Source organism: Hypanus sabinus, chromosome 8 (genome assembly GCF_030144855.1).
Source record: "Hypanus sabinus isolate sHypSab1 chromosome 8, sHypSab1.hap1, whole genome shotgun sequence".
In the NCBI taxonomy this organism is placed as follows: domain Eukaryota; kingdom Metazoa; phylum Chordata; class Chondrichthyes; order Myliobatiformes; family Dasyatidae; genus Hypanus; species Hypanus sabinus.
This window is the reverse complement of record NC_082713.1, coordinates 141,210,588-141,223,486: the sequence shown is the minus strand read 5'-3', so window position 1 is coordinate 141,223,486 and position 12,899 is coordinate 141,210,588. Positions and strand designations below refer to the sequence as shown.

Below are 12,899 nucleotides of genomic sequence, written 5' to 3'. Positions count from 1 at the left end.
TTAAATGTGAATTGAACTGCTGCAGCAGCTTATGAATTGCGAATTATCTCATACCCAGCAAAAAAAACTAAAGTTGTATTCCCACCCTTTATCCAATGACAATACCTGTTGAAGTTTCTTTAACTGAAGTGACACCCATACTTAATGTCGGTTCTCGTAATCTGCTCTCGGGAACTGGGCTGACAATAAATCGTCTTCCAGCTGAATGGACCACTTGCATTGCAGAGCCTGCTTGTGTACCTAAATGACAATATACAACACAACAATGTAATTTCAGTGCAATTCCATCACCAATATCCTTCCAACGTTACATCTACTCTTGGAAGTCCATGGAAATGGCACCGCTGAAACAAGTAACACCACTCACCTAACTGAAGTGGTACAGATATTAGAGCTTCCTGTTGTCTGTACATTCCCTCCACAGTCTGCAAAAAAAAAATGTACTGGGTGTTAATATTAAGCACCTCTGCTCCATCTGCCAAAAGCAGTATTTCCCAGTGGCCAACTATAATTCTTATCTCCATTCCAGTTCTGACATGTCAGTCCATAGCCTCCTCTTGTGCCACGACAACCCCACTCTCAAGGTGAAGGAGTAACACCACATTTTCCCTCTTGGTAGCCTCCAACCTGATGGCAAAGCATCCATTTCTCCTTTTGATAATTTTTATTAATTTTTCTTTTTTCCTTTTCTCCTCCCCTCCTCTTCTTTTCCCCCACTCTGACCTCTTACAGTTGCAAGGAAGAGATTGTGAACCCTTTGTAATTACCTGGTTTTCTACATTAATTACTCATAACATGTGGTCTGCTCTTCATCTAAGTCACAACAATAGACAAACACAATCTGCCTAAATTAATAACACACAAGCAATTGTACTTCCCTTGTCTTTATTGAAAATACTGTTTATACATTCACAGTCCAGGCCGGAAAAAGTATGTGAACTCTTGTATTTAATAACTGGTCGAACCTCCCTGAGCAGCAATAACCTCCAAACATTTCCTGTAGCTGCTGATCAAACTTGCACAATGGTGAGGAGGAATTTTAGAACTGTTCACCATAAAAAACTGTTTCATTTCATCATTACTTCCCTAAAAAGTTGTGAGAAGGTATGGAATACTTCCTGCCAGAACTTTTCAATTTTAGGGCAAAACCAAAACATATGAATTAAAGAGGCATCAGCAGAGTTGCATTTATTACAAAGTGGAGAAACGTTTGGATAAAAACTGGACAGCTTCTGTTTAGAAATGTAAGCTCTATGAACCACTTTAAATTGTAGAAGAGAATGACGAGCACAGAAAGATGATTTATTAACCCGTTTAAGAATTTTATTCCATCTATCATCAGAAATCTGACAATTTAGGTCATCCTCCCAAGCTTTTTTTATTTTATCTAAAAAGTCTTGTCTAGAATCAATCAACAAGTTATAGATACCGGTAATAGAACCATTAACAAAAGGTTTTAAATTTAAAAGATCGTCCAGTAAATTTTTTAATCAGGACCTATAGTAAAAGTAGTTAATTGGAAACGTAAGAAATCTCTAATTTGAAGGTATCTGTAAAAATGTTTTTGGCAGCGCAAATTTAGTTGACAATTGGTCAAATGAAGCAAGAGATCCTGAGATAAACAGGTCACAAAAACACTTAAAATCTAGTTCATCCCAATCCTTAAAGACTTTGTCAGTCATGGAAGGGATAAAAAAAAAATTAAGGAGAATGGGAGATGATAATGAAAAACCAATTTTTTAAATTTTGAGACCAGATCCTTAAACTTTGCTTAACAATTATGTTATTTGTTGTTTTATTTGCTGAAAAAGAGTGTGATCCAAGAAGAGAGACAATAGAGGAATTTTTTTTTTTACGGAATTAACTTCTAAGGAAACCCATGATGGGCAATCTTTATGATAAATATAATAGGACCAAAAGTAATATTCCTTATATTGGCAGCCCAATAGTAAAACCTAAAATTAGGTAGGGCTAATCCACCCATCTCTTTATTTATTTGTAGGTAAACTTTACTTAAACGAGCTTGTTTATTATTCCATATATAAGATGTTAAAATTGAATCTAAAGAATCAAAGTAGGTCTTAGGAATAAAAATAGGTAAAGCCTGAAAAAAATACAAAAATTTAGGAAGAATCTTCATTTTAATCAAATTAATTCGGCCAATTAGGGATAAAGAAAGAGGAGACCATTTAGAAAGCGTCTTTTTCACATAATTCAATAAGGGGTTTAAGTTTTCTTTAAATAAATTCTTCTAGTTTTTAGTAATTGTTACACCTAGATGTGTAAATTGACTTGTAACAACTTGGAACGGAAATTTGGCATTTGATGACATTAGGTCATTTAAAGGAAATAGTTCACTTTCATGCAAGTTCAGCTTATATCCTGAAAACAAAACTAAACTGGGAAATTAAAGAAAGAACCGAAGGTAAAGAAGTTTCAGTGTTAGAGATAAAAAGTAAAATATCATCAGCGTATAATGAAATTTTATGAGTCATACCTTCCCTTAGTATACCAGAAATGTCCTTAGATTCTCGAAATGCTATTGCTAAGGGTTCCATAGCTAAAGCAAAAAGTAAAGGACTAAGAGGGCAACCGTGTCTAGTTTTCGGCTGTAATTTAAATGGCTTAAAAATTTGAGAGTTAGTAATAACCTGAGCGGTAGGAAACAAGTAAATTAATTTAACCCAACGAATAAAATTAGGCCCAAAATTAAACTTTTCTAAGGTCTTAAAAAGATAATTCCACTCAATCCTATCAAAGGCTTTTTCTGCATCTAAGGATAATATACACACTGATTTTTTTTTGGATGGTGAATATATCACATTCAATAACCGACATATATTAAAATGTGAGTAACGATTTTTAATAAATCCTGTCTGGTCATGTGATCTAATAGATAGTAAAATATTTTCAAGTCTTTGAGCTAAGATTTTGGATAAAATTTTTGCATCAACATTTAATAAAGAAATCGGTCTGTGTGAAGAACATTCAGCTGGATTTTTTTTTAAGAATAAAAGAAATAAAAGCTCCATAAAAAGATTGAGGGATTTTACCTGATTTAAAGGGCTCTGATGAAACAGAGGATAAATAAGGTGTAAGTTACGTAGTGAAAGTTTTATAAAACTCCCCAGGAAAGCCATCAGGTCCTGGGGTCTTACCAGAATGTAAAGCATGTATAGCGTCAGCCACTTCTTCATTGGAAATAGGCTGATCTAACTGTATTAGGCTATCAGCAGACAATGTAGGAATGTTGATATTACAGAAAAAAGTATTCATATAGGTATCATCTGAAATAGAGTCAGACTGATACAAAAGGTAAAAGTCTTTAAATACTTTGTTAATTTCAGAATGGTCGGATATCTTAGTACCATTATCTTTAAAAAAATTTGTGATTTGACGATTAACTGTAAAAGGTTTTAAGCAATTGGCTAATAAACTACCTGTTCTATACCCGTGAATGTAAAATTGAGTTTTATCTCTCAACAGCTGTCGTTCAATTGGGTAAGTCAGCAGAAGATTATACTTGGATTGGATTTCAATCTGCTTATTATATATACTTAGGGCTGGAGATAGGGCATACTTTCGATCAAGATCTTTTAATATCACTGCTAGGTCAGACCTTTCTTTGTCAGCTTTTTTCTTTATATAGGTAGAGTAAGAGATAATTTCTCCACAAACATATGCTTTAAAAGTATCCCAGACTACAGTACCAGCAGTGTCTCCTTTAAAATTTTCTTTAAAGAGAAAAGTAACATGGTTTTCCAAAAACTTCAGAAAATTTTTATCAGATAACAATAAGTTAAAACGCCAACTTCTATATGATACAGAATAAACAGGTCATCTTAAAGCCAGAAGCACAGGTTAATGATCAGACAAAGCAATCTCCTTATAATCACAGGATCGTACCAGTGGAAGCAAGTTTCTATCTATAAAAAAGCAGTCAATCCGAGAGTACATATGATGAACCTGAGAGAAATATGAATATTCCTTTTCTTGGGGGTATAAAAAAAATGCCACACATCGAGAATACCACATTGAAATAGAAAAGATTTAAAAAGTAGGACTGATTTATTAGTGACGGGGTTTTACTCGAAGAGCAGTCTAATATAGGATCAAGCCAAAAATTAAAATCTCCACCCATCACTAAGGAATACCGATTCAAATCAGGCAGAAAAGAGAAAAGAAGTTCAAAGAACAAGGAGTCATCTGTATTTGGAGCGTATACATTCGCAAATACGATTAGTTTATTCTCAAGACTACCCGAAACAATAACAAAGTGGCCATTTGTATCAGAAATTACATTATGTTGAATAAAGGATATATTCTGATCAAACAGGTTAGAGATAGAGATGCCTCTCAATCTAGATTGAGAGGGTGAGTGAAAATGTATACCCTTCCATCCTTTGAAAGAACATGAAATATCATCTTTACGAATATAGGTTTCTTGAAGAAAGATTATACGAGTGTAAAGGGGATTTCTTTTTTCTTTGTTACTGTATATGTAATCAAAATGGCTTCTTTGTTTTGTTAAAAGCAGGAATGCTTCTTTGTTGCAAGAGAGTGCTGGAAGCTTGTTTGGGTTAAAATTTACTGATAACGAGAATTGTATTCCCTTGTAAACCAATTGGGATTAATGTTGTTCTTTCTTCTGAGTCTGTAAGCTATTGTTGGCGAGCTTTTGGGGAGATCGGCGGGAGGGGTTGAGAGAGAGGACGCAATGCTGTAAGCTGGGCAAGGAACGGACCCCAAGTGGGGGTCCGAGGCCAGGAGGTACTCCGAGGAGAGGAGATGAAGCTAAGTGTGCTTGGTTGACCACTTCGGATGGTCCTAAGCTGCGAGTCGAGGAGTTCGGAGGGGATTGAATGGTGGCCAGAAGACTTCAGTAATTGAGATCCAATGGTTGTGCACGAAGTGGTTTGGACTTTGATAAGTTTGGCGCCTTTTCTTTATTTTTTTCTTCATATAGACTGTATCGTTATTAATCATTTAGTTATAGTAACCTTTATAAATTGTACTCATTTAATCGCATATGGTGTACTGTCTGTTTTTGGGCGAGGCAGGGACACGCAGCATCTACACCAGCTGATTACCCAGTTTGGCAGGGCCGAAGGTTGCTCCCCCTAGACGGAGAACGAGCTGAGCGAGCCTGAGGCGACCCAGGGGGTTACACGAGTTTTAAGTTTCCGGATACAAGAGAAAATCTTATTTTGTTTAACAGGGTTATTTAGACCTTTCACATTAAAACTGAGTATACTAATAAAAGAATCCATCAAGTATCCTTTAGTAATGTATAAAAGTTAACCACAGACATGTAGATAGCGAATAAATAAAACAGTAAAAACATCCAATCGGCTTTCTGGAAGAACCCATTTCCCCCCTCCCTCCCCCCAAAGAGAGAAATCAGCCAAGGGAAGTTGAAGACTAAAGCTAACATTCCCAACCCAAAACTCCGGTGGCTCCAGAAAATAAATGTATAGCTGGGCTGAATAAATGATTGTAAATATATATCTATATATATATCTATATATCTATATATATATATATATATATATACATACACACACACACACAAAAACAAAATATCAAAGCAAATAAGTTCGCTATTTACAAAAAAAAAACCATGGGAAAATATAAGTATTAGTCTCGGTAAAAAGGAAAGGCAATAAAACCAAATATTAGTAGAAGCCAATAAGGAAAACAACATATACTTTGCAGGTGCAAAAAAAAGGAGTAAAGAAACAAATAGAAAATAATTAGAAAGGGAAGCGGTTTAGATAGCTTCCTACATGACTAATTTAAGGCATTCAAGGGGAAAAAAAACAAAATGACAAAATGGTAAAATAATGAAAAAGCCAAAAACCAGCAATAAGAAATATAGAATATTGTATACTATTGAAAAACATTAAAAGGCCGAAAAGTATATAAATAATCAAAAGATAGGAAAAATCAGAGTGAATTTAAAGTAAAGCAAAACACCCTATAGTTTCATTCCTCAGTAATTACTACATGTACACCCTACATAATTACTTTCAAATTACTAAAAGGAAAGTAAAAATCAACATGACGCTGAAAGAATATAACGTATTGTTTAAAAAGAGCTGCGAAAAAGTAACATTAGAGGACCTGTATAAAGGTGGAAAACAGCAAGAGAAAATGGATCGGTCTGCCTGCATATTTGGCATAGTTTGAAAGATAACAAGGCGCCAATTACTTAATCAAGCAAATGATTAAGGCTTCATAAATCAAGAAACCTTGTTATCAACAAAGCGCCAATTACTTGATTGAACACCTGAAATTAAAATATTTGGCATAAAGAGAAATATTCAAGGTTGAATTTAAGTATGGAGACTATGTAAAAATTTCTTAGCTTCTTCAGGCTTCGTAAACCAAGAAATCTTATTATCAGAAGTAGTAACCTTGAGTTTACACGGATCTCTGAGAGAAATCTTTCAGCATTTGAGCACAAAAATTGATAGGTTGATTACCCTCCGGTTTTTCAGGAAGCCCAAGAATTCTGATATTGCACCTTCGGTTCCTGGTCTCCAAATCTGTAAGTTTCTTAAGTAACGCGTCGTATTTTTTAAGTTGTTCCTTAGAAATTTTCTTGAAACCTTCGATATCATTCTGCAACACCGGCAGAGATTCTTCGTGTAGCTTAATACGAATTTCATGGTCATTCACAGTCTGCTGTATACTTCCAAGATTCCGATTAAGCGTTTTCAGTTCAGATTTAACCAGGTCAAAGGAATTCTGTAACAAGTCAAACTTGGATTCCAAGTCATCCAGTTTATCCAATTTTTCCAAGTCTCCCTGACATTTGTTGAAACATTTCAGTCAAAGTCTCTAAAGTAGCCTCTTTTTTTAAAAAGTGTTTTCTACTCGTGGTGCTCATGGTGCTCTCACCGAGGTAGGTTTAAACAGAAGAGTAAGCGAATAATTTTGGAGCATGTAGCTACTGCAACTTACTCCATTCAGCCACCGGAAGTCCTCCTTCAAGTGAAGGACTGCTACCCTAACATTCTCCTGCAAAATATCTTGATACAATTTTGAATTCATTGTTCCCTCAACTATTGCAAGCTGTCTAGGCCCTGAGGCAGCAAAGTAGCCCCGAACCATGATGTTCCATTCACCATGCTTCACTGTTGGGATGAGGTTTTAGTGTTGGTGAGCAGTGCCCTTTTTCCTCCAAACACAGCAATGTGCATTTCTGCCAAAAGGTCCAACTTTTGTCTCATCTGTTCACAGAACATTGTCCCAGAAGTGTTGGAGAACATCTAGATGGTTTTCTGCAAACTTGAGATGTGCAGCAATTTTTTTTTTTGGAGAGCACTGGTTTCCTCCATGGTGTCCTTACATGAACACCATTCTTGTTCAGTGTTTTTCTTATAGTGGACAGATGAACAGAGACTTTAGCAAGTTCTAGATATTTCTGCAGGTCTTTTGCTGTTACCCTTGGATTCTTTTTAGCCTCCTTCAGCATTGCACCTTGTGCTCTTGGTGTGATCTTTGCAGGACGTCCACTCCAAGGAAGAGTAGCCACAGTACTGAATTCCCTCTCTTTGTGGACAATTTCTCTTACTGTGGTCCGATAAACATTTAGGTCTTTAGAAATACTTTTGTAGCCTTTTCCAGCTTCATCTATCTCTACAATTCTTCTTCCAAGGTCCTCTGAAAGTTGCTTTGATTGAGGCATGGTGCACAAACAGATCTTCCTTGAGAAGAACAGGCTCTGTCAGTAACCTGACTTTATGTGTTTTTTTATATATAGGCCAGGGCACCTCTACAACTCACACCTCCAATCTCATCTCATTAATTTGAACAGCTGACACCAAATAGCTTTTGTAAAAGGTGTTACCCCCAGAGGTTCTCATACTTGTTTTGAACCTAGAGACTGTGAATGTTTAAATGGTGTACTCATTATTGATGAGAAGTACAATTGCCCGTGTGTAATTAGTTTAAGCATATTGTGTTTGTCTATTATTGTGACTTAGATGAAGACCAGAGCACACTGAGTAATTAATGCAGAAAACCAGGTAATTGCAAAAGTTCACAAACCTTTTCTTCCTTCTGCACCTCTTCTCTCCTCACCTATCACTTCCCCCAGTACCCCTCCTCCTTTTGTCTCCCCCCCCATGATCCACATCAAATTCTTCCCTCTCAAGCCCTTTACCTTTCCCACCTACCACACTTCACCAATCAACTTCTAGCTTGCTCTTCTTCCCCTCCCACCATCTTTTTATTCTAGCGTCTACCCCTTTCCCAATCCTGATGGAGTCTTGGCACAAAACGTTGACTATTCATTCATTTTCATAGATGCTGCCTGACTTACTGAATTCTTCACCATTTTGAATGTGTTAATGCATTTGTTTAACACATTACCACTTTAATATCCTGTGAGAACCAGATGCCAAATCTCATTAGCCTCTGTCCATCTGTCCACCTTATTGAAAATGGATAGATGTGTAACTGCAGAACTCATAAGTCAGTAAATTGTAGACTGAGCAGATTAGAAACTCACAAGCTTGAGATTATTTACAAGAGAGTGCGAAGAGCAAGAATTAAGCATCTTAAAATTGCAAGCTAGTATAGTGGACAGGAAAGCAAAGGGCAGAACATTAGTAATTGAAATGCATATAATATTGATTACTTGGGTATTAAAAAAACACATACTTCCTATACTGCCTCAGAATACATCCATTCCCTTTCTTAAAAGGACAATTAAATCTGATTCTGCTGCTCATTACAAATCATTCACTGTTTGAAGAATCACATCACCTCTCAGATTAGTCCACTGGTTATTGATTCTGTGTCCACAGTTGAGTTTACACTAGTAATATTCAGTTTTTGTTCCTGCTTGAAAAAACAATTCTATTTTTGCTAATCATTTATGTAATTCCGGTAGGATTTTAATAAATCTCCTCTGTCTTCACTAGAGTTTTCATTATGTGGTGCCAAGAAATACTGATTCTTGGTTAATTATGCACAAGTCTGGCAGCCAATTACTGAACACAGATGTGCAGTTTGGCATACAATCTGCATTGCTCTTCGGTATCTTGCACAAAAATTGTTTTTCTAAACCTGAGTCCTCATGCAAATTAACACAAAGGTGTGAGGTACTTTCATGATAGACAAACTCTAAACATGCTACAGTTAAATTACATCTTGGCTATTTTAGTCTATCCTTTTCCATGTCTTATTTACTGTTGTAAATTTCTCTGGCCTCAAGTATAAGAGTCTCAACCCTTCAGGTTCTAATTGGTATTCTAATCATTCTTTAAAATATGTCTACAAAAACCTTGAATGTAAACACAAGAAAATCTTACGCTTAACCAGTTCAAAAAGATATTGAAATTAGATACAAAAAAAATTTTCATTATTCACTCTTGGTAGTGATTTCTGGTCTGGAGCTAATCAAAATCTGATGTATGACTTTTTAAAGGTTAAGAAAAATTAAAGAGGTAAAGAGAGCAAGACAATAGTGTGATATGCTGTTCGAGGGATGTTAACCATTTGTACATTACGTGCCAGTCTAAATGCCTCTTAAACACTGCCATCTACTAGATTGACACAATCATAAAGTCAGCATGCCAGCAGCTTTATTTCATTAGCTTTAGGTGATTTGGTATGTCACTAAAGACTCCTGTAAATTTCTATATCCGTACAGTGGAAAGCAATCTAAGGACCCTTGAACATAAGCTCATTATTTATTGTCGGCATTTTTTATTTATTTTATTATTTATATATAGTAAGTTTGCCTTTGCACTGCCCTGCTGCTGTAAAGTAACAAATTTCATGTTTTTTAAGACAGGTAATAAAGAGAATTCTGATTCTCAGCATTTATACACACTGTCCCGGTAGAGAAAGAAAAATATGCTGCATGCCTTCTATACTACTGTAAATGCATGTGTCACCACTTTGAGGGAGCTTATGAATTTTTAACCCAAGATCTCTCTATACATCAATGAAGCTAAGAGTTCTGCAGTTTACTGTACACTCTCCTCTTGGATTTGACCTCCCAAAGTGTAACATGTATGAGTTATCCTGATTAAACTCCATCTGCCATTTCTCTGCCCATACTTCCAGCTAGTCTACATGCAGCTGAATCCTTTGACAATCTTCCTCATTTTCCACAACTCCACCAATTACATGCATCATCAGCAAGCTTACTAATCACCCCAGCTGTATTTTAGTTCAAGTTATTTATACACAATCACAGAAATCCCAACATCAATTCTTGCAGAACACTGCTGGTCAAATCCTTCTGTGAAGCATAACCTCCTGTGCACAAAGACATGCTGCCCATCTCCATAAAGATTTTCCACACGCATGTAGATAATATTCCTAAGAATCTTCTCCAATAATTTTCCTACCACAGTTACAAGGCTCATTGCCATATAATTCTAGAATTCCAATTTTTTCTTTGTAAAATCCAAGTATAATGTGTACAGACAGAACAGCATAGATGCTTTAAAGTTACAAACATCACACACAAAATGCTGGTGGAACACAGCAGGCCTTCGTCAGGGTCTCAGCACGAAACATCGACAGTGCTTCTCCTTATAGATGCTGCCTGGCCTGCTGTGTTCCACCAGCATTTTCTGGGTGTTGTTTGAATTTCCAGCATCTGCAGATTTCCTCGTGTATGCTTTAAAGTTAAATGGTTTCAAATAAAAAGAAATGTATTCAATAGCATACCTGTGCTTGACTAAAGCAAACATCAACCTGGGTTTTTACAGTCTCCAATCCTTGATCACCTTCTGGTTCCCCACTTGGATCTTCACTCAGCATTTCATCAGCCTTTTCAATAATTTCCCGTACTTGGTCAATAAATGATTCCCTCTCAGTCTCCAGGATAAATTCATTCTGAACCTGTATCAGGAAAGACAACTGTTCTAATCAAGTCTGATTCAATTGTATTCTTGGAACACAAGTCTGAAATTGGTGTTAGTGTAGAAAATACAGTAAAAGCAAGTCACTTTCATACATTTGCCAATTAAGTCAACACTTTCAATGCAAATCATTAACCATCAAGTTTACACTGCCATTTTATCACAGCTGATGCATTTCCCTCTCAATCCTGTTTTCCTGCCTTCTCCCCATAACCTTTCATGCCCTATCAACCTCCACCTTAAATACACCCAATGACTGGCCACAACATCCACCTGTGACAACGAATTCCATAGATTCTCTGCCCTCTGGCGAAAGAAATTCCTCCACATCACCATTCTAATTGTACTTTCATCTATTCTGACGTTGTGCCCTCTGGTCCTGGATTCCTCCACCATAGGACCTCCTCTGAACCCTCTCCAATGTCAGCATTCTTTCTTAAATAAGGGGCCCAAAAATGATCACAATACTCCACTGAAGCCTGACCAGTACATTATAAAACCTCAGCATTATATCCTTGCTTTTATATTCTAGTCCTCTCATACTGAATACAATATAAATGTACCTTTCTCACCATCAACTCAACCTGCAAATTAACCTTCAGTGAATCCTGCATGAGGACCCAAGTCCTTTTTCACATCAGATTTTTCTTCTCCCCATTTAGAAAACAGTCTATGCTTTTATTCCTTCAAGCAAAGTGCATGACCATTAACCTGTATTCTATCATCCACTTCTTTGCCCAATCTTGTAATCTGTTTAAGTTCTTCTGCAGCCCCCCCACTTCCTCAACTGCCCCTCCATCTATCTTCATATCATCCTTAAACTTGGCCACAAGGCCATCAATTCTGTCATCCAAATCATTAACATATAACATAAAAAGAAGTGGTCCATACCAACCCTGCGGAATACCACTAGCCACTGGCAACCAAACAGAAAAGGATCCCTTTTATTCCAACCCTTTGCCTCTTGCCAATCAGGCAATGCGCTAAACATGCTAATAGCTTTCCTGTAATACCATAGGCTTTTAACCTTGTTAAGCAACCGCATGTGCAGCACCAGGGTCAAAGGCCTTCTGAAAATCCAAGTACTCCACATTCACCAATTCTCTTTTGTCCACCCTGTTTGTTATTTCCTCAAAGAATTCCAATAGGTTTTTCAGGTAAGATTTATTCTTGCAGAATCCATGCTGACTTTGGCCTATTTCACCATGGCATCCAAGTACCCCAAACCCACATCCTTAACAATAGAGTCCAGGTATTCCCAACTAATGAGGTCAGGCTAACTGGCCTATATTTTGCTTTCTTCTGCCTCCCTCCCTTCTTGAAGAGTGGAGTGCCATTTGCAATTTTCCAGTCCTCCAGAACCATGACAGAATCTATTGATTCTTGAAAGATCATAACTAATGCCTCCACAATTTCTTCAGCTACCTCTTTCAGAACCCTGGGGTGTAGTCCATCTGATCCAGGTGACACTTCAGTTTTCCAAGCACGCTCTCCTGATTAATAGCAACTGCATGCACTTCTGCCCAAGCATACTGCTATTATCTTCCACAGTGATGACTGATGCAAAATACTTATTCAGCTCCTCCGTCATTTCCTTGTAAACCATTACTACCTTTCAAGGGTCATTTTATTGCAATCCAATATCTAATTTTTATATGTATAAATAATATAATATATATAATTTATATTCATATATTATATAATGTATATATAATATAATACATATTAATATGTGTAATTATATATATTATATATTATATTTATATATAAATATATAAAGATATTTATGTAATATATACACATACACGCGCACACATTTATATATATACACACACACGCATACATATATGCACACACACATATATATACATACATATGTATATATATATGTACATATATTATACATACACACACACACGCAAAAATATATATAAACAAACTTCTGCCGTACTCTTTGAAATTACTGGCTAGCTTCATATTTCATCCTTTAATCCATTTTGGCTTCTATTT

At 36.3% G+C, this 12,899-nt stretch overlaps 1 protein-coding gene across 16 annotated transcripts in view; it reads right to left on the bottom strand.

The window, feature by feature from the left end:
• Window positions 1-12,899, bottom strand: part of wnk1b (WNK lysine deficient protein kinase 1b) — a 143,778-nt gene that overhangs the window by 47,905 nt on the left and 82,974 nt on the right. For all 16 annotated transcript variants that reach the window (XR_009513676.1, XM_059978020.1, XM_059978026.1 and 13 more), the window contains 3 exons: window positions 10,696-10,869; window positions 368-425; window positions 106-240 (listed from right to left, as the gene is read on the bottom strand). Coding sequence is in view for 15 of the 16 variants with exons in the window: in XM_059978020.1 (XP_059834003.1) it covers window positions 106-240; window positions 368-425; window positions 10,696-10,869 (367 nt within the window). In the remaining variant the exon portion in view is untranslated. The remainder of the gene's footprint in view (window positions 1-105; window positions 241-367; window positions 426-10,695; window positions 10,870-12,899) is intronic.